At 42.7% G+C, this 26,410-nt stretch overlaps 1 protein-coding gene across 1 annotated transcript; it reads right to left on the bottom strand.

Moving 5' to 3' along the window:
- Positions 1 to 3,759: 3,759 nt before the first annotated feature.
- Positions 3,760 to 24,858, bottom strand: NAA30 (N-alpha-acetyltransferase 30, NatC catalytic subunit). The gene is given in 7 exon segments (XM_084207943.1): positions 3,760 to 7,258; positions 14,076 to 14,131; positions 16,123 to 16,246; positions 23,614 to 24,260; positions 24,263 to 24,314; positions 24,316 to 24,537; positions 24,816 to 24,858. Coding segments are annotated over 6 exon segments (1,236 nt in total). The 5' UTR covers positions 24,535 to 24,537; positions 24,816 to 24,858; the 3' UTR covers positions 3,760 to 7,120.
- Positions 24,859 to 26,410: the final 1,552 nt, after the last annotated feature.

The raw sequence follows: 26,410 nt of genomic DNA, 5'->3' as shown, positions 1-26,410 counted from the left end.
TAAGCAGGATAATGCTTGCTCAGGCCATTCTTGTTTGCACAGAGAGAAGAAAAGGGTGGAGGATGAGCAGATTTCCTAAGGATGCCCCTCCAGCCCATCCCAAGCCTCCCATCTGTACAAGGTTTGGACAATCCATGTACTCCAAGGCATGATGATAGCCCTTGCCTCTGAAGAAGCAGCAGTTCTGATTTCCAGAATTCATGAATCCAAAAGATTCCAGCACACCCAGCCTCTCCTGCCTCAGTTTCCCCTTTTTCCTCCCCAGCCTGTCCTGAGCCAGTTTGCCCAGAGCTGACAATGCATCCAATGCAGGCTGACAGAAAGGAGTTTTGGGGCTGGATACAACCAAAAGAAACCCCAGAAAATGATCTTTGCATTTCAAGGAGCAGAAATTTGCTGCTTAGGGAAATCTAAATTTCCCTGGAAACTATTTACCAAGGAAAACTTACCCACAGTAATCCATCCTTTGAGTGTTAGAACAGCTTGAAACTAAAAGTTTGCAGAGCTGAAGCAGGAGGGCAAGAGGGATGAAGCTGGCAAAAGATCATTAAGAAGATATTTAAAAATGTTTTTCCAGAATTTGATTTTTATTTCCATGCTTGGATTAAGCTCTTCAGCTGGTGAGGAAAAAACAGGAGAAGTCACTCTGAGGATCTGTGAGAAAAAAAAGGGCTCTTTCTGTAAGTTCAAAATGTTCCTGGGATTTTGATGCTGAGAGTTTTCTGAGAGCACTTCTTCCAAAGGACTTTCCAAGAACACACAGTAAACTGCAAAACAATCTCACAGAGAACTACAAAATTCCTGTTGGAGAGATAGAAAAGTTATTTTCTATCCACAAGGACAGAGCCAGAACATTGAAGTTTGACATTTCAATAAATGTATTTTTTGGCCGTTTTGACACAGTAGGAGGGAGTGAGAATACTGAGATTATAGAGCCCAATGCAAGGCAGCACCTCTGTAAATGTCTGCTCCATATTCCACTTGTCAGTTTATAAATGGAGCCACTGGAGTAATCTCTGCTTCATTGAGATCACCAGATTTTCACTTTCCCTTCAATAAAACAAAACAAAACAAAAACCCCAAGGAGAACACTTTAGCTTTTTAATCATATCCAGACCTGTTTCCTGTAATGAAGAACTTCTTTTCCAATCCCATGAGAGCAGTTCTTTGAATGTCACTTTCAGATAGTGAGATAAAAATCTCTGCTATTTGCAGGAAAAGGCTCCAGTGCCATTTGTGGCTTGAACCACTTCCCAATTTATTTACTTTCTGAGGCTGTTTACATTTTTCAGGCAGCCCAGCTCACTCATCCCTAACAAGCTCAGTTTATTGCTGCAAGAAACACAGCCCTGTGCCAGCCACAGGAGAGACTTCAGACCTAGGGACACCAAAAGGCTTTTGGATCAAGTCACCCGAGTAAAAAAAATGGGTGGAAAAGAAAAGAAAAAATTCAATTTTGTAGTGAATTCTATCACTGACCAGCAGCAGGAGCCATGGATGGTGGAAACCCTTTTCATTAGGGCTGAGATTTTCATTCCTGGAGAGCTGCAGGACTCCCAGACCAGCATGGAGAGGGGACATGAGGGACAAGGACATCCTTAATTTGTCTGAAGAGCAGCTGGTTCTCTTCTTTATATAATTATCTCCTCCAGCAAAGCCTCCTGCTCAGAGTCAATGGGGCTGGAGCACACTTAGCCCAGCTCAGGAGTGACACATCAACTCCTTTCATCAAATGCATCCAACTCCAAGGGCTCCTTTGTTTGCTCTTGCTGATATCAAAGACTAATTTTGATTTAGACTAAGAGCCTTTTCCATCCCTTGGGAGGGAGCTGTGGCAACACCAGAGTATTCAATTAACTGTGTGCTCTAAATTACTCATGGAAAGGAGTGTGTTCATGTGGACAGGGCAGGGATTGTCAGGGTACTGTCTGGAAGGGGGTTGAACAGCTAATAGAATAAATAGAATAAAATTAATACAATAAATAGAATAAAATAAATACAATATTATAATGTATTGTAATGTAATCGAATAATAAAGATAATATAATGTCTTATAATGTAATAGAATAATAATATAATATACTATACTATACTATATAAATTATGCTATGTATGTAATATTATATATATATAATTTTTCAGGAGTTGGGGTACAATAATCTTTATGGGTCCCTTGAAACTCAGATTATTCTATGAGTCTATAATATTATTATATATAATTACTTCTGGCTTTGCATAAATCTTTCTTGGTTTAGCAAAGTTGCTTGGTCACCTTTTTCAACCTTCTTCTTAACTGGTATTTTACAAACAAAAAAAAGAGAGCAGTAGGTGGCATCTTGTTACAGATAGAAAGTGGAAAACCAGTCGTTGTTAAGCTCCTGTATTCAATCTTTGGCCACTACCTCCTCTTTGTCACCTTCTCTCAGCCTTTGACACCTGCAGAGAAGCATTCACTTCAGCAGAAAGTAATTTTCCTTTCCTGCTTTTGCTTTCTTTTTTTTTTTTTTTTAAAGAAAATTCCTCAAATCAAGGCAATAGCTGGTGCAGAAAATAGGAAAACACCTCTCAGAGGAATTAAGAAGCTCTTTAGGACATTTTTTGCTGATGCTCTCAGGGTTCAGTTTTGGTTGTGATAGATAATTTCTTAAATCCAGGATGGAACTTGTGGTGGAATTTAAATCTGTGTCTCCCAGCTGGAGGTTATGTACTCCAGGCACCTGCAAGGGCTGAACAGCTGGAGAATCACTCCCTGCAATAACAGAACCATGGAAGGGTTTGGGTTGGAAGGGACCATCTCTTTCCACCCCTGCCAGGGCAGGGACACCTTCCACTATCCCAGGGTGCCCCAAGCCCTGTCCAGGCTGGCCTTGGACACTTCCAGGTGTCCAGGGACAGCCACAGCTCCCCTGGGCACCCTGTGCCAGAGCCTCACCACCCTCAGAGTCAGAAATTTCTTCCTCATCTCCAACCTAAATGCACCCTCTGTCAGTTTGAAGCCATTTCCCTTGTCCTGTCACTCCACACCCTTGTTAAAAAAGTTCGTCTTTAGATACTGGGAGCTGTAAGGAATCAAAAGGAACTGGAAGGAGAAAAGCCTTGGAGCTCCTGGCAGAGGAGCAGCAGCGTCTCTGCAGGTTGGTTGCAGCCCTCAGTCACCTGCACACCACACACAGCCACAACTGCTGGCAAAGCCCCTGGACAAAATGGTAGAGGGAATAAAGCTCAAAGTACATGGAAAGTACTCTGAGAGGATTTTAAAAGTACATTTTTTCTAAGAACATACAGGACTCCTCTGTATGCTTAGGAGAGTTCTCAGCATTGCAAGGGCTGCAAGCAGCTCTCAGTTCTTGCTTACTTGCAATCAAAATAAGAAACCCCCCCTCCTTACCTCCCAGGAAAATCTAGAATGTCTGTGTTAGTCATGACTTAACAGCCATAAAAAAGGACCCATTTCAGCTCAGCTGTGACACTGCACAGATAAATGATGTTCAAGATGCTCCTGACACAGGCATGGCAGTTTTAAAATCAAGCTATGATAGGCAGTTTTCTCTTGTAAAAATTTTTCCATTTCTCTGTCACAGAATCCCAGAATGGTTTGGGTTGGAAGGGACCTCCAAGACCACTCCTGCCATGGGCAGGGGAACCTTCCACTGGCCCAGGTTGCTCCAAGCCCCATCCAGCCTGGCCTTGAGCAAGTGTGTGTTTGTATTTTGTAGAGAAAGCAAAACAAGCATTAGAACATTCCCGTTGAAAAGGAAATAGATAAACAACGTAACCATTTATTTGACTGCATTGTATTTAGACAACTTGTACATTTTGTAACCCCACTGGTTTTGTTCTCATCAAAAAGGATAAAGGGACAGAAGAATATAATCCACTCAAAACAGCAGTCCAGTATTTTGAGATACACTTGCTATTTTCATAGATGCCCACCTGATACCTGAACTCCAACATAGGTTGTAATGTTTATACATGACCTGAAGTTTTTTCAACACAGCACTGAGTTGTAGCAATGTCTTGCAGTGCCCTGAAAAATAGTTTGTGACATACTCTGCAACACCAATCTGATGATGCCTTGAAGGTGATGAACCTGATCATTTCTTTAAAAAAAACAACATAATGAATGCAAACATCCAGACTGACATGTCAGCCAGTAGCAACATTTGGGCAAATTTAAATATAAAAGCAATCAACTCCTTAGTTAGATTTGTCAATGCAAAAAGGCGAGGGGGGGAAGAGAACTGTGTTTAGCAACAGACAGGAGAAATAACCAGCCTTTCCTTGCTAGATTCCTTTTGAAAACCTATGCAAATTCAAGGCTTCCCACTTGATTTCCTAATCCCAAGCAGCACAGAGAACAAATCTGTTTGACAGGACCCAGCACATGCAGCTCAGTGTCTCCTGCAGTGAACTCTGTGACGCAGCAGCCATGGCAGAACCTTTCAGGCCACATGCCCTTTGAAAAACAAAAAAAGAGAGATCTACACCTATTTTGCTCAGTATTTTCAACACAGGCATGGCAGCAACCACTTCTTACAGTAACCAACCAGAATTGTATTTGAAGTTTGCTCCAGAGGGATGTTTTTGGCAGTGAGGAGGGATTTCAGCTCACTTGCCAGTCGGCTTTTGAATCTGAAGACACCCACGGCTTAAATATTAACCAATAGAAAACTTGCCTGTCTGGCTTTGCAGACTGAAACCCCAGCAAGACACACAAGGCAGCCCAGTTTGCAATTTGTGAATCAAGCCCAACAGCTGCTTGCAAGGTCTGAAACCTTCCTGATCCAGCTCCAGGGCAGTCCCTACGTCCTGGACCACAGCTGAGGGAAACCTGACTCAAGGGATTGGCTATCAACATTGAAGTCTTAACACTGATCAAAACTGCTGAAAAGCCACCCAGAAAAACTGGCAGCCCTGAGGGAGCAGGGCAACAAGAGGTTTTATGGTGTCACAAGGCAGCAGTGGCTACACACAGGCTTTAGGCTGAGCTCCAGAATGTCCTGGGAGTAAGAGACCCCACTTCCAACACTTTGTCTTGGACACCCTTTTAAAGATGAGTTTTCTTTACTGAAGGGAACAGACCCCCTCGACAGCACAGCTGGTGTCTCTACAAGCAGAAAACTCAGCAGGGCCAACTTCCATTAAAAATCTTTATTTTCAAATACAACTCATGATTTGTACATGGTAAGAAACGTCCGTCACCATGTGCAATTGGTCTGTGCAAAAGGCGGCTTTGCTCAAATCCAGTTTTCCTGCACAGGGCTCTTTTCCAAATGATACTGGAGGTAGGGGTTTTGTTGGTTTTGCTTTTAGTGTACAGTAATTAGCAAAAATGAAAACAAACAAACAAAAAAACCCCCAAAACCAACCCCATGACACAAACCAAACCCTAAAAAGGAAAAAAAAAAAAGTGTAGTAAGGCAAATCTGGAGAATTCGCTCGGTTCCATGAGAGTGGATTCACTGAGAGTTCATCCTTTTGATCCCTGTAGGGACCATCCACCTCAGAGCTGGACTTGATCCTGGCGGGCCCCTTCCAACTCTGAATATTCTGAGATCTCTGATTACAGAGGTGCTTCCACAAGTCACCTGATAACTTTATTTTTGTCTTTCAAAAACAAAAAAAAACCCAAACAAAAAACAAAACAAAAAAAACCCAAAAAACCAAAACAGAAAAAAAAACCCCACAAAACAAAATGAAAAAAAAAAAAAAAACCCACAAAAAAACCCAACCCAACTGATTCATAGACCTGGGCTATGGAATCACACGGAACAAGAAAGCCTCAATGCTGTCATTACTGAAAAAAATTGATGGGTATTGGTAAAACCTATGTAAGCCCAAATAAAGAAAGGGAAAAAAAAAAAAGAAAAACAGAGCAAGAGTGAATGCAAGAAAGAGAGACCGAATTCCTTCCCCGCTGCTTTGATTTCAGAGGGGAAAAAAATCCCCCAATAATTTAGCTCATGTAAGTTGAGAAAATGAGAGCAGCTGAAAATGAATATGATACACCTTTAAATTCACTTCCAAGACCGAGAACCAAAGATTGAAGCATTTTAGAACACTGAAGCAAAGCAATCTGAATCTGAAAAAAAACTGTTCCAACTATCTTAAAATAGCTGTTTCTCAGAGCTTCTAGCAATAATTTTGATTAAATAAAAATCATACCAATTTACATTAATTTTCTATATCTTCTTTTAAAAGAAGTCCCTCACTCTTTTAATGACAAAAGTGCATCCAAACCCAGCAGAGATTCACTGGTGCCACCAGGTTCTTTTAGCAGCTACTCAAGGTTTTCAAAATAGCTTACACTTCTTGCTATAAGAAGGGCCTTCCAAACCCTTGTTTGGGAGAAGTATCCGAATTATAAAAATCTGAAATAATTTATTATCAAATCCAGAATTTAAATAAAAGCAGATTTTTTTTTCCTTGCAAAGACAACTGAAGAAAGTAAAAGAATAAAAGCATGCACTCCAAACTTAGAGGTGAAGACAAATATACTTATCTATACAGGCACTGGCAGACGCAATTTAATGGTTACTCGTTGTAACACACACCCCACCCTACAATACATTTTTTCATTCACTAATCACTGAGGTACCAATATTTAAGAATGGAAAAATTCAATATTGAAAAATAAAACCTAAAATTGAAGCCTTTTTTTTTCTTTTTCTTCTTCTTCCCCAGAAAACTATGGCAATTTTTGTATGAAATGTTAGTATACTTATAGAATTTTACAATCTACATTGGCTTTATTTTGAATTTTCGGGAACCAAAAGCAGCGTTCCCATCCAGGTTTTCTCTGCTAAAACGTTCACTGTGTGGATGTCCTAAAGAGTCAGCAGACTTGCAAATGAATGAACATATCTTGGCTATCACCTGGCACATCTGGCTGGTACCAAAAGGACTCGGAGTCTGAGACAATCGGCTTTAATTCGGAACAAATGCGCCATGCCAAAGTGCAACGAATGTGTGCGACACTCAATGGGACACTGACAGGTTTAAGAGCTGCATGGAAAGTACTAAAAGTCCATCTTGCAAAGCAATTTGGGACAAATTGCATTGCATGCAAAGGACAACTCTGCGCTGCTGGGACGTCGCTTGCTGGCTGGGATGGGGTCTCCTAACGCAGCCACAGTTTCAGACGCAGTGCATCCACTCCGTTTAAATAGTATCTGAACAGCCTCTTGTCTCGCACAAAACCAAGGTTTTCATAAAGTTTCAAAGCAGACTTATTTGTGATTTCTGTTTCCAATACAACCTTTAAGGGAAAAAGAAAAAAAAAAGCGTGTTGTGTTAGTTGGCAGTTGCAAGTACACGATTGCTGAACCAATTCCAAAGGTTTTATTTAAAGGTATGGTTGTTAGCAATGAATGGAATTCATTTCTTCTTATCTTTACTTAATTAAGCAATATTTCCACATTAAGCATCCATTTTCACATTAAAAAAAATATAATGCAGCAGTTCATCCTCAACTGTAATTGTAAATAACATTCAAGATTTAGTTCTTGGCTGTAAACAGAATTTCAGTTCACCACCTCATAACAAGGGTAAAAAACACATCAACAAACAAATCCCAAACAGCCTCTGTCTCCCAATATCCTCCCCCAACACCCAAGCTACCAAACAGGTAGGGTCCAAAACATCTTTTGAGTGAGTAACTGAATTTCTGCATGTCACAAGAACTTGGCACACAAGGATTTAATGATTTAATATCTTTGATTCCTGACTCATTGGAGTTAGATGTAGATAAAAGTTCTGAATTGACACCAGCTGTCAGACCCAACATTTGCAGTGAATATTTGTGCTCAGCACAAGAATCACACAGTGCTCTGGGTTGGAAGGAACCTTCAAGACCATCCAGTTCCAACCCCCTGCCATGGGCAGGGACACCTTCCACTATCCCAGGTTTCTCCAAGCCTGATCCACCTTGGGTACCAGCAAATACCCTAAGCCCAAATCACAGTGCACACCACAAGATTAAGCAGAGTTTTCCATATTCTTCCCTCTCTGTTGGTAAGATCCTGCTTGCAGAAAGACCCATCAGAAATAACTCAGACCAAGCAAACTCAAGTCCAAGAGTAGTCCACATTAAGACTCAAAATTGTCTCAGAATTCTCAAGCACAGGCCTACACTGGCCTTAACAAGACATTAATCACAAAACTTCAGAATTTTCAGAATTGCTTCTCTCTTTTCTCTACATGCACTGGACAGAGCTCTGCCATAACTGACAATCCCTGCATCACCTCCACATAATAAAAACTAATTCTGCCTCTTGACTGGTGTCCAAGTCAATTATTTAAGGTTCTGCTATTAGCAAGAACAGGGGCTGAACTAACAAGGCCTGGGCTCCAGGCACCCCTGATAGCAAACATCCACATATCAAACAGCAGCTGATGGTCACTGTAGAAAGACCATAGAATGAAAATACAGGACCAAAATCAGCCTGGATTTACAGAGCAGGTAAAGTCCATCTACTCTATGGCTTCTGTGGCCTCCCTTCCCTCAGGCACACATTCCCATTCTCTTTTCCCTGGCCTCTCCTGCCAGCTCTCAAGGCTGGTTCCTGAGCTCCTTCCAAAGCCACCTGGCAGAAAACCTTTCCTTTTTCTCTCCACAGGGTTTGTTTGCTGCAGTCTGAGGAGTGGCTAGGCCATTGTGAAAGGGGGAGGCAGCCAGTGGTCAGAGAGGCCTGAAACTTGAGTCAAATATATGCATTAAAAGGATTTTTAAATCTTATTGGAGGTGACCAGTCTAACCACTGGCTGCCACATTCCAATGGGCAATTCCACCTGTGTTTCTCAGGGTAAGGATATTGAAAGAACAATGAAGCTGGGGATAATAACCCAATGAACAATATAAGAATTGGAAGCAGTTTTACAAAAAGGAACTAAAGAGTCACACACTGAAATATTAATCATCAGAGTTCTTAAATTACAGCAGGGCAGTGCTGTAGCTACACACTTAAAACAACCTAATTCAATTCTTAGTTTTGTGACAAGAATGAGAGTTTGAATCTCTCTGTTTGGCACTTCCAGAGCATTACTAGCAAGTCCTGTGGGCTGATGGACAACTCCTAACATCCTCCATCCATTTAAATGGGTAACTATTCATCTGTAAGAAATTATGGAAGCACCATCATTCTCCTGGAGAAGACTATTTCCTACACATTGTACAACTCCAATTTAAACAAAACATTGAAGCCAAAGAAGGAATCTGACCTGTGCAGAGGATTGTTTATTTGAACTCTCAGCTACCAAGGGCATTCACTCTCTCAAAGGTTCAGTAACCTGGCACAGTGATGTAACAACTCTCTATTCAACTGCAAGCACTGACACCTGGCAATGCTAAAACACTTCCAGCACTGCAGGTGACTGAGCTGAAGGGAGTGGTTAAATGTTGAAATACAGGTTTGTTGGAATCCCACTACCTGAGTGAATGCTCATCTTGAAAGCAAATGCAAGAGATTTGCCCTGGTATTTCTAAGGAAGTCTCAGCACAATGAAAAGTAATTCCCTGATCTCAACATATTGCAGCTGAAGACATGTTTCTGTTATCTGAAAAGGAAACACAGGCATATTTTATTCAGATTTCATTAGCTTCCTTTGGAGAAGAATGCATCTCTTCCTGTGTGAGCTATTCAATCAAGCTCCAAACCTTCAATTGTTACATTTATTTCTGCTCTTGTGGGTCGATTTTGTTGTAACATATGCCTGTTAAATCCTCTGATAACACAGCTACACCCCCCCTGAAGGGCAGCAAAACTCTGATTAGACTTAACAGCGTTTTCTGCTCAAGTTGCAACTTTCTGAAGGTTGTGACATTCTCTTTTATCTTTAATTTCATAACCAAACATTTTAGCTCAACTCTAATATTAACTGGGTTTAGAAGCAAAAAGATTTCTATATTAAGAGTGGAGTGCAATGTTCCTTGTTGCTACATTTTCACACCTTTAATTTATAACTGAGCTGAAGCCAACTGGAGTGGTCAAGCCCTCTTGCTTCTTCAGCTCAGACTCTGAAAGAACTCAAGTTTAAAACCCAAGTCATAGCATGGATCAGCCAAATAAAATTAAGAAAGTCCTCTCAGCACTCAGAGGAGGTTGCTATTCTTACTTTTAAGTCTGACAGATCATCAGACTCAAGTTATGAGGGCTTGTCCAGTGTCCTTAATCAATTTAACTGCCTAACTTTTAAACACAGGCACTACCCAAAATCTAAACTTCATACTTTTAATGTTTTGTAGATTAGGGAGAAACTAAAAATATCAGCAATGTAATGATTCCAAACAGGATTCCATAAAAATGCACATTTCATTTTCACTAGTGTGGTGCTGAATTAAAATGACACACCTACTGGTGTGGCCAAAAACCTCACTCTAAATCACCCTGAAGTTCCAATGGGAAGTCCCATGAGAATCTGTGGTTCCCTTTCATGTTCTACAATTTTTCTTAAAAAAGGTTTTTGAAGTCCCATTACTGGAGTATTATTTTCATTAGTTACCAATCCATTCCCTTCATATTAGTGAAATACTATATTATTTCAGTAATATGAAGTGAATGGATTGTATGCAGATTCCTCAGTCATTTGTTACAGATGGAAAACCTGCATATGAACAACTCCTCCTTTCTAATTGTAATTAAGGGATGTAACAGTTCCACAGGATGGTCTTTAGCTGTAGAGTTCTGGGAAATTGCTTGCCAGCAAAAACAGTACAAAAAGCAGCCAAGACACCCCCCTTCCTGCAGTCAGCACATGCTCTTCTCTTTTAAACTGGAAGAAAAATATTTCCAAAACTTTGGAGCTGAAAGTAGAACTATTCACCTTCACCTGATTTATTTCCATAGTTCACCTTTGCTATGCAACCAGCCCAGAGTTATCCTAAATCACTGTGATCCACTGGAAACTCAGCCCAGTACAGTTCACTACCCCAAATATCAGAATTCATGAACATCAAATGCTTGAGAAAGCCACAAAGGTTAAAAAAAAAAAAATACAAATCAGAGATGCCTAAGTTTTGTAATGTCATATGCAGACACTCCAGCTGGAAGCTGCTGTGTGAGTACTTTCTCCAGGCCTGAAGGTTATTTCTGGTTCAAGCACCCACCCCCAAGAGCAGATCACTTCCCTGGTTTCTATTCTAATGTAGGCCATGGCCAGCTCCTCCCCTGCACAGATTCCATTCCACTCAATTCACCTCCTCACTTACTCCACAGCTTTCCCAGAGAAAATCTTCCACACCTCTGAGGAAGACTCTGCCTCTCAGGCAGGGTGCTGGCCACTGTAAATCACTCATTCCATAGGCCTGCCTTGGTTTATTCCCACTAAAACAGCCCACAGGGGGAAAAAAATGTCCTTAAACACCAGAACATTGCAGCAGGCTTTGAAATGCCACCTATCAGCCGTGATTTGTCAAGATTTTCATCTGTGGTGTTGTATAAATCCTTTGTTTTTCAGGACTCAATGCTCGTACCTCCAAAGCCAAATCTGTGATACTTTGAAAAGCAACACACTGAGTGAGGCATTTATCAGATTATATGCCACAAATTATTAAAATTAAGTCTATTTACTGCATCTATTCCATAATTAGATTGAAGGGAAGAGTTTCCAAGCAGCCTTTGGAAATTTTTCACAACACCCACAGCTGCATATTCATGTTTTTAATCCTATTCCAAGCAAGTTTCAGAAAATAGCATTTTGTTTTTAATTGCACTCCATCTTATCTCAAAAAGCAGTATCTTTTTATTTTCATCAGGATTCTGGTTTTATTAAAAGATGTAGAAAAATACCTTAAAAGCTGCAGGGATGATTAAACTATTTCTATGCCTCACACAGACAAATTATTGTGATGCACCACTTTGTGCTTGATGAGCTTTAAGCATCAATTAATCAGAAACTGATCTACTGACGACTGTTGTGAAAACTGGTGAGACCCAAGAGCTGGGCAGAGCTTTTCATGGGTGCCTAATGAGATTTTTCAGATTCTGGTATGACTGAAAACTCAGCACTCCACCACATAACATCCTTATTTTACACCATTTTGGGTATGTAGAAGAAGCCTACTCAGTGGCAAAGGAAAAAAAAAAAAAAACCAAACATGGAAACATTGGCTGTTTGGTTGTGGATAACCTGTATGTGTTAAAGAAAAACATAAATAAAAATAAGTGTGGGTGTGCCTCAGTTGATGGTGCAGAAAAATAGTCAGTAAAATACTCTGCTTGTATTCCATGCTCCCTAAAGGGCTCCCAGTTGAAAATTTAGTGCCAGCACAAGACTCAGCTGGTGCAAAAGCCCCCAAAAATCAGGGGATGAGTTTGGAATCATCATTCTACAAAGAGCAGTTCCAAAACCATGGCTGCCCCATCCAGCACACAATTCAAGAAATCTGAATTGCAGTGCCTTTGAATAAAGAGACTGAATCTGAGAAATGCCCTCTGCCCCTGGTCCAAAGCATTTCTACAGCACCAGAGAGGAAAATCTGTGACTAAGACTTGATGAGACCTCAGTGCAGACCTGCAACCCTTACCACATTTATTTCAAGTTTATGGAGATAAAAAGCCAGCAAAAAGAAATCTTGGATTAATATGACAGTGGTAGAGGAAAAAGACACAGAAAGAGGTGACTGTTAGAGGTCACCTGTTAGCTAGTCCAATCTAGAAATGAATTTACATGAGGAGTAGCACACAGACATTCAGAAATTACACAGTAATTACTGCAACTCAGAGCTTGAGTAGAAACATCCAGTTCTACCCCTGACTCTAATAACAGTGGGTAATTCCCTTCTCTGCATCTCACTTCTGCAGCTGTGGCGTGAACACTGTAACCCTGATCCCCAAATGTTTTGCAATTTTTTAAAATCTTGACTAGTCTAGAAATGGGAAATCAACTCAAGACCATAGTGGAAAGTGATGAGGAGAACAAACAAACCAATTTCTCCTTGATTAGTTCAGTGTAGACAAGTAGTGAAGGAAATGAGAGGAAAGCATTTCAGAAACCAGGATAGAAGCAAGAAAATAAAGAACTTAAAAGAATTACAGACTGCACTGTAGTGCCCAACTACAACATAAATTAGAAAGGTGAGGGGGAAGAAGACAGCAGCAAGCAGAGGCATGAAGGGATCTGAGGGGAAGAATAAATCTCCCAATGAATGAAGCCAGAGCACAGGCAAAGATGCTGCAGGAAGAGAAACACAACAAGTGGAAAAATAAACTGGAGTGTGTGCCAAAAGTCCTGTGACACCAATTGCATCTTTGCCTAAGAAACTTCCCCAGGGGCAGTGGGACAATGGAGGGAGCAGTGGGACAATGGAGGGAGCAGCTGAAGTGAGATAACAGAGAGATCAAAGGCTCATTAACTATGACACACTGAAATGACAGTGCTCACATATCAGGAACAACTGCACTGTGCCAAGGAGCTGGAAGTTAAGGGACAGATAACCTGGTTAAGGAGGATGGATGGATGCAGGGAGAGTTCCTCAAAACTTAAACAAGGTACACAACAATAGAGTTGCTTTCTGTATTTATATTTAAAAAGAAAGCAGGAACTGCAATCTGGTGAAAGAGTAACAACTTGTAGGGCAGGGATTTGCCAGTGGTTCAGCCACTCTCCCTGCAGGTCTGTGTTGCTGAGCTAACCCACTGTAGCCCTGCTCTGTGCAGTGTCAGAACAGGCTGATGAGTGCCTGTGATAAATCCACATTCTGCAGCAGCACAGCACACACTGTTCTGTGCCTGGGTGTACTCTGAAGGGATGGCAGGGCCACACAGGACATGCTCATCCCACTGCTCAGCTGCACCTCAAATGGGGCCCCTGCAGAAAAATGGGCCTGAGTGAAGGCTGAGGCAGCTTCACAATGTATATTGATGAATTTTAGCACTTAGGACAAATTTAGAAAGTCCATCTCCTATTTGTGCCATACTTTTTTTAGAGGTTGTTTTCCCTTTTATTATAAAAGGAGCTTCTTACCAACTTATTTCCCACCTAAAAAAAGTCCTGGAGAAGAAAACCTGTGAAATGAATCAACATACAAGAGAGTGCAAACCATTTACATTATGAAAGTTTTGGTTATAAAATCTTACCTCATCACAATCTCCTTCAACCATAGCATAAATAGCTTTCTTAACCAAGTTTGTACCTGAAACACAGATTTCAGTAAGTGTCAGAGTTGCAGTGCAAAACAAAAATGCCAGTTTATATATGACTAATGTGTGCTACCTACATGACATGACACCTGGGGAAAGCAGGGAGGAAAGAAAAACAAGGAGTTGCAGTCAAGCTGCAGCCTCAAGTTTGAACACTAAAATAATCTGTGAAGTTATCCAGAGACTCAGCTCAAGTGCAAGATTCTTGTAACACAAGGATATTAGAAACTGGCTGCTCTGCTCAACATGGTGTTAAATATAGCCTTCCAAGATGTGATTCATTCCTTTTTGTTGCATTTAAAGTCAAAATCTGCTGGCATGTACTTGAAGGACATTCATCTTCCATGGGAATTTCCTCTTACTAAAACAAATACTTGAATTAGTAACAGAACTTATGAAACCACTGTTTTTATGGCTCACTCCCATTTGGGTTTGCTAGTATCTAATAATATTCTCAAAGCCCATCCCTTCCCCTCAGTCTTTAATTTTTTAATCATTATTTTTCATCTATTTCACAACAGTTCCACAAATGTAATATCCCTACCCGTCTGTAGAACTGGGGTGAAATTGAAAGTTGATTTCAAAGTTATAAGTGGAAAAAACTGCTGTTCAGTGAAATTGCATAAATCTCACTTCCTTAAGAAGGCTATGGAAAAGGAAAAAAAACCCCAAGGAATCTACAGAATGTTTTAAAATATTCTCAAAACTTTAATCAATTAAGATTTTCACTGAATGTGATGATAAAACTGTTCTACATTTAAAGCAAATCTTCAGATTAACAGCACACTTTGAGAAACAGCAAGGTGGCAAATGTAGGAAAAAGTCAACATATATAATGCTAAAGTAAGCAAGGCTTTAAAGAAAATTCTATGTATGTATTTCTAATTTAACAAACTGACTCAAGTGAGGGAAAAGTCTTCCAGTGATCTTCATAATAACAGCATTAGCTCTTATTTACTTCTGAATCCAAGCACCTGCAATTAAATTATGGCAGACTCCTTCATGACTCAGCTAAAAGGAAAGGAGACAGTGATTTCTCAGTAGCCTCTTCCTCTGCTCCACTACAGAAACCAACAATGGCATTTGAATTGCACTAGGGAAAGAAAAAATCTGCACGTGCTTGAACAGTTGTGGTAATGTGTTTTTTTGGAGGGTTTTTTTGATACATTCTGCAATGGATCGCTGTATTTTTTGATTGCAAGTAATTTTCTGTCTTTAATCACAGAAGCATGAGCTGTTCAGTGTGGATGAGTGGTGAAGCACAGTTCTAAGCTTTGGAGCTGACGTCTACATTTAGTTAAAAATACCTTACATAATGTAATTTCACAATAACCAGCATGAAAAAATTAAGTTCCATAAGACGAGATATTTAATTAAGCCAACTTGGCTAACTGGAGTTAGAATGAAAATCCCTTCACCAGGGCAAAACTGATTAATGAGAAAGGGCAAACTCCCTGCCAAGAGTGATTTCTTTACCATGTACCTTCCCAACAAAACACATCTCCATTTCAATCATTCAAGTAACAATACACAGCTATTTTTCTTCCCTGATTAATACAATAATGAGCTCCATACATTCTCCCTGATGGGTAATATATGCATAATTTATAGGGGGAAGTCAGGAAATAAGTTCACTGGAAAAAAGGAGCCAGAACACAACATGGAAATACAGTGATGAGGGCACACATAAAACCACAAAGCTGTTCCCACTGTTATTTGGCAGTGGTAGAGGCAGAGGTAGGGGGCTGCTGCCTGCCTTTCTTTTTAGCCTTATCAGATCCCAGGTGTGAACCTCACAGGGCATTTCAGGTTATTTTAACAAAATTAGAAAAGCCACTGGGGAGCCTGTGTGGTTGAGTAAGGCGAAGATGACACACAAAGCACCACATCCTGAAGTTCAGTTCAGCTTAAATCTTTATGACAGCTACAGCTATCCCAGCTAGAGGATTTAAGGAAAAAAAGAAGAAAAAAAGGCTATTCTTACCAATTCCTTTTCTTCTGTATTTGGAATCCACTGCTAACATGGCTATATAACCTCTGCGGAACATCTTTTTGTGCATATCCAGCTTGCAGACGATGGCACCTACACACTCCTCACCTACCATGGCCTTAAAGACAAACATACACGGATGGAATTCTCAGTTTGGGATCCACAGTGCTACCAAAAGCAGTAAAGCAGTTCATTTTTCAAGTCAAAGAGCAACATAAAATTTGTTTGTATAAAGCTATGAAACAGTAACAACGTAAATTTTAAAAGCATCTCCAAAAGTATTACAAAGTTTCGAAGACTTAATTGCTTTTTTACATTCCAATAAGGTTCCAGGACAATTAACAACCAATGAATTATTCCTGGAGAGAAGCGCGTTATCATTTCACAAAGTTTACAGGCAAGAACACATGTGATTAAAAAGGGAAAATAAATAAATAAAAAGGAAAATAAATAAAATAAAAGACCAGGTTAAGGCATAAATTACCCTTTCCTATGGGCTTCTGCAGAGGAAAAAAGTCCATTCCTGCTTTATAGTGATCTGAATTTTCCTGTACAAGGGCTGTGCTAGATAACACGCTTAATTTTTGTCTGGTTTTAATGTCAAGGCCACAAAGGATCAGAGAAAAGTGTTGCTGCATTTAATCTTTAGACACTGTCGTTTTCAGTCATATGACACCGGGAGAACAAACAAAAAAGCACAGTTAATTTCACACATTTTAACTATTGGGGGATTTCGTTTGTTAAGAGCTATGCACTGGCAGTTAATCCCAGCGGCATTGTCACAGTAACTGTGGTCAAGGAGATGTAGGCATCCTGAAATATTAACAAGAAAAACCCCAAAAAGGAAAGGACCCAACTCCTCCCCAAACATTCAGCAAACCACTTGCACACCCACTGTGTTCACCAAAATTTTACCATGAGAGAAAGGAAAACTGAGTGATGTTAACTGAGGGATTAGGCAGCACAAGGGATTAATGACATTATAACCTGCAGCAGTAGAACTGAGTAATGCTGCAGAGTGGGACAGAATCCAAGGGGAAAACAAATTCCTGTGCACTCAGGAAAGATGGGCAGAGAGAAAAAGAAACTCCTAATTTTCCATATGGCTGTGGGAGTGGATCCACAACCTTTGACAGACCTGCAGGGAGGACCAGCCCTGGGCTCAAGTGCAGCAGCTAAACCAGGACTACAGCACATGATTGGCACAAGCATGTGCTGGCACAAGAGCTGTGGATAATCCAAATTTACAACTCTAAGACATGTCAAATGAAAAGGACTTGCTAGAGCCACCACTGCCAGGCCTCAGAGCAGCCACCTGTGAAGGTAGAGCTCACTGCTCCACAGTCTGTGCTATAAACTCAACCACCTGAACCTTCATGCACAGCTTGGAGGCTAAAGCTCCATGGACAGCAGATTCCTTCCTGCAGGTCATACTGCAGGCACAGTCTCTTCACCCCAAAAAGAATCAAGTCTTTGAGCATCTCCACCTGGATGGGGGTTATTAATAAGTCAGCTGTCAACCAGGAGCTGCAGCAAAGGTGAAATGAAGCAGCCAAAAAAAGTACAAGCTTCAGTTCCAAAGCCCTATGATACAGCATGATTATAACCCCATTTCTAATGTAGCTGAAGCAAATATAACTATTGCTAAGTTTTTATTTGGCAGGAAAACACATTTCAGCAGTATCCAAGAACAACCCTGAACAATCTAACGAGTGGTTTTTAAAATAACAAACAAAAACTGTAGCATGATCTAACTGGGCTGAAACACAGAGCCTCTAAGCAATCTTTCATTTGTTCCAGAACACAGGTTATTCCACAGAAAAGACAAGCTGTGCCCATACTCAAGCAGTGTATGCAAAGTTTCAGCTCAAGGCAAGTTCTGTATCTCAGCTCAGACCTGAGAAAAGCAGGGAGTTAAATAAAGAGTATCATCAGACAAACTGCTCAGAACATTGCTATAATTATGCAGAGTACCTAGATGTAATCTTATACCTCACTTAAAAAAAAAAAAAAGCACACCACAAACTAGCATGTTATAGTTGTGCTTTGCCCTGGAGTGAACACGTGCAAACTGTTGATCCTAACAGTTATGTGGAGAATTTTTTATATATATATATATATTTTGCATGTTTCAGGAGTAGTGACAATCTAGACATTTCATATCTGAGCTCTTTCTTATACAGGGCACTTTTCAGAAAAGTTGTATTCACAAATCATATATTTAAAATGCTAAATGAACAGCAAAGAATTTGGTTTCAGTGATCAAAGAAGCAAATACCCACTGGTTTTACCACTGCTGCCAGAGAGCTGAATAAAGAATGACTCTGTTACCAGTTCTCCAAACCCTTAAATCTATTTCTCTGTCTTAAGGCAGGTAAATCTGGCAGTTAATCTACAGCTGTTCCACTCACAAAGGAAATGCTGCATTTCCATCTCATTTAGAGGGGGTTTTGTTGCCTTTCCTCTCCTTTCTCCTTCTTTCAAATCTTATCTAAAGCTATAAATGTACCTAAACCAAAATGATGCAAAACTTTACAATTTAATTTCCTGGAGAAAGTTAAACTGTGTGAATAAAAAAAACTCCAGACTGAAATATGGAGAGTGAGGAGGGAAGAAAAGTAGCTCCCACACAACATCATTTGGAAAAGATAATCATGGGCCAAATTTTCTTTTCAGGTATATGAGAGTACTTCTAAACATGCAATTTTCTACAAACAGAATTCAGCCTAAGTCACTATTATAAACTCCACAGAGTACTACAAGATTTACTCCAATAGTAGGTTATTAGTAGCAGGATTAACATACATGAATCCAAATCCAATATTTGCATCATCTTTGTTCCTATGAATAAATTTAAATGCTTAAAACAAACCAGATTTTAATATACTGGAAGAGCTAGTAGAGAAATGTCTGTATATCAGCAAGAACATTACTTTTCATAGAATTAATCAATTTGTATTAATTTCATTATCAGAGATGGCATTATGTCTGTCAGCAACAGTCTGAGTATGCATTTACTATCCAGATCCTGTGAGTTTTGTTTAAAGCAGATTAAATCAGCCAACTAGCCTCAAAAGAGAAATATGTTGCAATTCAAAGACAGGAGAACCTGCACTGCTGCACTGCATTTTTCCTTTCACACCTGCACCAAATTCCATCCCAACTATCCCAGGCACAGCTGGGTAGGAGCTGGCTCACAAATAGGGATCATGTTACCAAATGCCATTAGAGGATACACTCAGGGTAATGGTTTTAACCTCACTCTGGCTCTTCAGCCACAGCTCTTCCCAGTCAGTACCTGGCAAATCACCACCTCCCTCTGCTTCCCTCCATGAACCTGGACAGCAGCAATTCACCCCCGTGTGAGGAACACCCCCTGGAAAAACTGCCCTGGCTGCTGTCACCTGCTCAGGTGCGGCAGGGACTTCAGTTTTCACAGAGCCACCGACAGTGAGAGGCTGTCTGAAAGTGTGATCACTCCTAAAAACAAACTGGAGTGTAAAGTTTGCAAATTCTCCTACAGAACTTCTTCCTACGTCTGCCACGAGGCCAGGACAACTTCTCAGACAACCTCCTGACTTTTCTGGTTCTTCCTTTAAGCCCCAGGTTTTCCACAACTGAAGAACAGGGATGATGTCTTACAAGTCTTAATTTCAACACACCAAGACTCTTGAATCAAATCCAATTTAAAAAAATGCAAAGCATAGTATAAAACAAGACTTAACTGCAGTCATTTAGGATTTACAACACATTTAAAACCACTTACATGGAATTAATAGGTTATTTTTAAACTTGTGAAAGTTTAAATTATAAATGCTGCTATAGCTAGTGGCAAAGTTAAACACCCAATAAAAGCATAGATTTTCTAGATTTTTCTTAAAAGGCAGCTGAGTGGTACAGTGAATTACAGGAGAGGTTACAACACCCAGCCTTTTATTACATTCTGTCTTATCCAAACTCTAGCACAGAGCAAGGTTTCCTAAGCTCACCTCTCCCACGCTAAAGGATTTTGAAAACAATTTTCTGAAATATTTAATTTATCAGTCTGAAATGCAAGCTTCAGAACTTCAGCACTGCTAAGACTAGAAGCTTCAAAACCACTTTAAAAGAAAGCTACAACGTTGAAAATGCATTTACAATCCATCTGGGGACAAAGATGTAACATTGCTTAAAAATACTTCACACGAAACTCAAGATGCCCCTTGCCCCTGTCATTCTTTGACAGAGGAGTGGGTATTTGAGGAGAAACTGGGCTGACAGAGCTTCTGAGAATAAGTAAAAACCAGGCATTTACTGGGCACCCACACCTAACACAGAGTGCAAACCTGCTCTTCTGAAGACAGGCAAAACATGAGTTGAACCAGACAGTTGGGAGTTTGACAGAATCCCAGAATGGTTTGGGTTGGAAAAGACCTTAAAGATCATCTAGTTCCAACCCCCTGCCATGGACAGGGATACCTTCCACTAGAAGTTTTTGGAGGAAAATGTTATTACTTTGCCACAGTCTGGCAGTGCTGCTGCAGTGGGACACCTCAGCACTGAGCAGCATTCCCAAGCTGCTGCCCGTAAAGTCAGGATAACAGTTATGTGGATAAATTAGAGATTGAATTTAACAGGGTTTTAACACTTTGAGTATCTCCAGGTCCTTTCAAAGTGGAATATGAGTGTGCAGTTAGGAAGTGGTCTGAGCCTGAAAAACTCTGGTCACTACTGACCAATCAGAGTTGGTTCTGCCTTCCCTCCAGCTGTGCACACCCACCTCTCCTCTTGCACCAGTGCCTGGGACATCCTACAGGAATAGATTTGGAGCTCTAAACCAACTGAGCATGAGCCTAAAACAGCTAAATACACACAAATTTACAAGTATATGTTGGTCAGAGGGGTGTCTTGGCTCCCAAAATCACAGGAACACAGGGGCTGGCACAAGGCAGGAAGAGGGAGTTGAAGAGACAGGAAAAACAAGCACCAGCCTCGGCTGCACCAGCCCTTAGAGCAACTGGGCAGCTTGGGAAGGCCAAACCAAAATTCATCAAGTTTCAGATCCATGCAATAAAGTTAATAACGTCTCCAGAAATCAGCTTTGCATTGCCAGAATAGGGAAATTACGTTTCAGATGGTTCACCAAATAAACCACCAGAAAGAGACAAGTGCTGTTTGTTTAGGGAAAATACACATCCCATCTTAAATTTCAGTGGTGTCAGTCTTTTCCCCTCACAGGGAGAGGAAAGGTGCCATGACAGCACAGGGAAAACAGGTGAATGTGCTCTGGAAGAGTTTTCAAATGGTGATGGTGAAATTTAGTAAAGGAATTGGCTGAACCCTTGCAGATCTTTTTCCAAATACAATCAAATCATAGGCTAACCCCTCTTCCCAAAACATTCAAAACCCAGCTAAAACCTGAAACCAGAAGGGTGTGGGGCCAAAATGCATTAAGTCAAACGATTCTGTGAGATCAGGCACTAAGCTTCATGTTCACCATCCTGACACTTCTTCCTAATTGAAATATGCAGTCCCTGACTGAAGATAAATATTTTAAAGCTATTTATTGGAGAGAAGTAGTTCAGGAGTCCATTAACTGCAGGAACAAATTCTATTTTATAGATCAGAAAATTTTCAAGACAACCTCTAAGAAACAAACCTCAAAAACATTAAAACCAGTTACAAAAAACCCCAGCCACCTAACACATGAATTTGACACAGCAGGCTGCAAGACCTTCAAATTATTAAGCAGATAACAATTTGCTGGCTTTAGACATTCACAGTCATATATTATTCTCTACACTTTTATGTACTTTACATTGTTTCACCTTTCTAAAAAAATGGCAAATACATTGAGTTCAAGAAAAGTTTTGTTGATTCTTCAGGGCTATCAAAAAATGAAGCTGTCACTACAAAATAAGCTTTCTTTCCTTTGAGTGATATCTTACTCTTTAAATACACTTATTAGAAATCATCTGTTTTAGTTCTCTGTCAAACAACTTGTCACTGCTCTTCTCACAACAAAATTCTCCAGTTATTCCCTGACAAAAAAAAAAAAAACATAAGGAGTGAAAGTCTAAACAAATTTTGAGCATTGTGATCTAAGAGTATCCAACATTGCCTTGGCATTACCAGGGCTGGACCTGATGCTCAAAGGATGGACTTCTGCAGTTCTTGAACATTTTACTCTCAGCATGAAGTAAATCTGTCACAGGAAGAGCTCAGTGTTTGAACACCACTGTGCCCTGATCAGCATCCTTGTAATGGCAAACATGACTTTGCATCCAACAATGCTCTCCATATTTTAATATTCCGTTTTGTTCCAGAAGGTCAACATTTTGCTTTGCTCAACTTCCTGTAATCCTCCTGTATTCCCTCTCCAGGGTTATAAGAGGCACAGTTCTGAAAATCCTCCTATAAACCATATCAATCCTGCTATAAATTCTAGCAGATCCTAAACCAGGAACATTCAGGAAGTTGAAGACCAGACGGACTCCATTAGCCTCCCCTCTTGTACTCATATTCTATCAAAATTTCAGAGATACCCCTGAACTGAAGGGTGACTTGGCTCTGGCTAAATCAGACCTTTCAGAGGGATGTCCAGCCTTAATTAAAACATCAAGGGACAAGAATTCATCATTTTCTTTAGCAAAGAAGCGCCACAAACTCCCCTAAACGTTCTGTTTTGCAGCTGTGAGTGTTCCTATGAGTAAACCAAGCACAGCTAAGCCCTTGCTATGCACATACACTCCTCAGGCCAGCTTCTACTCACTTTCATTTACCTGTGGATGCATTGTCATCCTAAAAGCATGCAACTGAGACACAAAAAGTGCTAAACATTTAGGAAGGCAGGGGGCAGCTAAACCAGCCTTTCAACAGTGCACTAGGAAGAATACAACACTAAATATGCTGTTAGTGCAGGGAGCCAACGTGAGAATTCCTGCATGCTGCGAGCACTCTCACACCTGTAAAAGCAACACAGTTGGACTTGTCTTTGTCAAAGTAAGCTCAAAGATCAAAAAGTCTGCTAAACGTTTCACAGCGCCTCTCCACCTATCACTTAACATTTATGTGCCAGCCCGCTTCAGTCAGTTTTAAAACCATTGTGCAAGAATTAGCAAGCAGTTACAAGGCATTAGTGGACTAAGTACTTTCTTTTTTAAATCCAAGCCCAGGAACTGAGACAGAATCATAAAATGAGCTACCAAAGGTCACAAAAGGCAATGTCAAAACCAAGATTAGAAGCCCTGAATTCCTGGATCCTAGCCCTGCGCTCAAACCCTTTCCCCACCATTTAAAACATGTGTTAACAAATGTAGAACTTCGGGCACGTGCTTCACTTGTACCTGCACGGGTCACAAGGGGACAGGTATTCCCAAAAATGCTCGGCCTTACCCACAAAACGATGATTAAAAGTATTTCCAGAAACGCCAACCTTCCCATCCCCTCCTCCCCAGCCCCAAGCCACTCCCAACTCCTGCCCTCCCTGCTCCCTCCGGCACTTACCAAAAAGCAAAGTTGTGGCCAGTTGTGGATAAAATACCTATATGTGTAAATGGAGTAGGGTTCAGACAGATCTTTGGTGATCAGTCTCATGATATCGGGCATCTGCAGCTCTGACTCATACTGGACGTATCGTATCGTTAGGTCCTCCTCGGGCTGACAGTCCGTTCCCGAGCCTTTCAAACTGCACGCTGCTGCTAAGGACCCGGAGAGTAGCTGCAGGGACTCCTCCTCCCCTCCTTCATCCCCCTCCTCCTGCTCTTCCTCCTCCAAGCCAGTCTCTCCTGCCAGCCCATTGCGGGCTGCAGTCTTAGCAGCAGCAGCCGTGGTTGTGGCAGCAGGCTGGCTCCTGTCCCCTTTAGCTGGGGGAGAAGGAGGAGGAGAGGGTGCAGTCCTTCCCTGGGGAGGGAGGTGGTTGGCGTGGGGGGACGAGCAGGGCGCTGCGGTGGGGGGCGACGACTGCTGCTGTCCGGAGCCCATTGTTTTGCTGGCTCGCTTGTTCTCCAGCCCCTCGGGGGCCGCCCCTGCCTCCGAGCCGAGGATCTTGCCCTTGAGGGAGGCCCGCAGGTGCCGCAGCTCGGGGCTGATGAGGCCGTTGAGCTGGTGGTTGTGGTGCGGGGGGTGGTGGTGGTGGCGGTGGTGGTGGCGGTGCTGCGGGCCCCCCTTGCCGCCGTCGCTTCCTCCTCCTCCTCCTCGCTGCTGCTGCTCCCGTCCGCCCGCGGGTCCCTCCTCTTCCTCCTCCTCCTCTTCGGCCTCCTCGTCCTGGGCGCCGGTGCAGGCGGCGGCGGCGGCAGCATAGGAGGCGGCGGAGGAGGAGGAGGAAGACGCGGCCCCCCCTCCTCCTCCTCCTCCTCCGGGGAAGGGGGAGAGCGTGTCCCCCTGCGGGGACAGGACGCTGCTAGGCCCCGGCGGTACCTCGGCCATGTCCTACGGGAGAGACCGACACAAACTCACCGGGGAGGAGGAGGAGGAGGGCGCCAAACCCAACGGGGGCGACGGGAAGGTGGGGGGGAGGCGCGGCGGCCTCACGGGCCGCGCTCGGCGGGGAGCGGAGGGGGGGCGCGAACAAAGGCACGCGCGGTGCCCGGGCCGCGCCTCGCCGCCCCGCCGCCCCGTGTGGCGGCTGCCCCGCTCCCCCCGCGGGCGCGGGCGGGGCCGTTCCCGCAGCGCTCGGGGCCCGGGGTCCCCCCGCCGCCGCCACTCACCGCCGCGTCTGGGCAGCTCCCGCTCCGCCGCCGCCAAGCGCGGCCGCCGCGGCCGTAAAACCCGCGGCCAGTTCCTGTCGGCCCTTACGACACTTCCTCCCTTGGCGGCGGCGCCTAGCGACGGCGGGGCGGGGCCGGCGGCCTCAGTGCGGGCGGGGTGCGCGGGCTCGGACAGGGACGGGGACGGGGACGGGGACGGGGGAACAGAGTCGGTGACGGAGTCACGGAAACAGCTGGGCTGGAAAAGCGCTCTGGGGCCCTTGAGCCCGGCCCGTGACTGAACACATCCAGTCTTTCATAGACTCGGAGTGTCCTGAGCGGGCAGGACCCGCAGGGATCATGGAGTCCCCCGCCCGGCCCTACACAGGACACGCCGACAATGCCACCCTGTGCCTGAGAGCGTTGTCCCAGCTCTGAATTCTGTCAAGCTTGGGGCTGTGCCCGTTCCCTGGGGAGCCTGGGCAGTGCCCAGCATCCTCTGGGGGAAGAACCTTTCCTGACATCCAACCTAAACCTGTCCTTCCTCAGCTCCTGCTGCTCCCTCGGCTCCCCAGAGGGACCAGACTGGCCCTGGCCCTGCCCTGCTCCCCTCAGGTCTGACCTCTGCTCCGGGCTGGACACACCAAGTGTCCTCAGCTGCTCCTCATGAGGCCCCTCCAGACCCTTCCCCATCCCTGTGGCCTCCTCTGGATCCTTTGGAATAGCTTCGTGTCTTTTGTTTTCAAAGCATCCCTCCGGGGCTGGTGGCTCCGCCACCTCCCTGGGCAGTCGGTTCCAGTGTCTGATCACCCTTCCAGTGAAGGAATTCTTCCTGGCATCCATCCCCTGGCACATCTCAGGAGTATGTCCTGTTGTCCTGTCCCTGTTCCCTGGGAGCACAGCCCGATCCCCCGGCTGTCCCCTCCTGGCAGGAGCTGTGCAGAGCCACCAGGGCCCCCCTGAGCCTCCTTTGCTCCAGGCTGAGCCCCCTCAGCTGCTCCTCATCAAACTTGAGCTCCAGACTCTTCCCCAGCTCCATTCCCTTCCCTGGACTTGTTCCAGTCCCTAAATATCATCCTGGATTGTGAAAAATGCCTATTTTATGATTGGCTTTTTGCAAACATTAAAATGAATATTAGATGTGTTGTGTTAGAAAGTTATGCTGTATTAATTTTCTTTAGTAGTGTGTTAAGTATAGGTTTAGGTTATAACATAATGTTAAAATAGAAACTGGGCTATGTAAGATACTTTTTTAAAAGAAAGGACTTGCAGTGAGATAGCAGCCACAGGACACAAATCTTTCAGAGAAAGAGAATTTATTGCTCCATTATCAGAAGAAATGAACTTCTTCCTGCCTCACTCAGCCACCGTCAGGATTCAGAGGAAGAAATTAACGATGCCCAGACAGAATCCTGTGTTTGAATGGAATTTATGGATCATGTGTGAGATGTATGAATATACAACAGGCTATTGCTTTTAAGGGTTAATCCTCTGGTAATGTGTGTCCTTTTCTGGGTTTATTTTGCCCAGAAAAGGTGCCCGGACGTCTGTAACTCTTAGTTTTTATTGTCTCATATTGCCCTAATCCAAATTGTCCAAATTATTATTACTCTAAT

Source organism: Fringilla coelebs (assembly GCF_963513975.1).
Source record: "Fringilla coelebs genome assembly, chromosome: 6".
Taxonomy (NCBI): Eukaryota; Metazoa; Chordata; class Aves; order Passeriformes; family Fringillidae; genus Fringilla; species Fringilla coelebs.
This window is presented reverse-complemented; position numbering and strand designations above follow the sequence as displayed.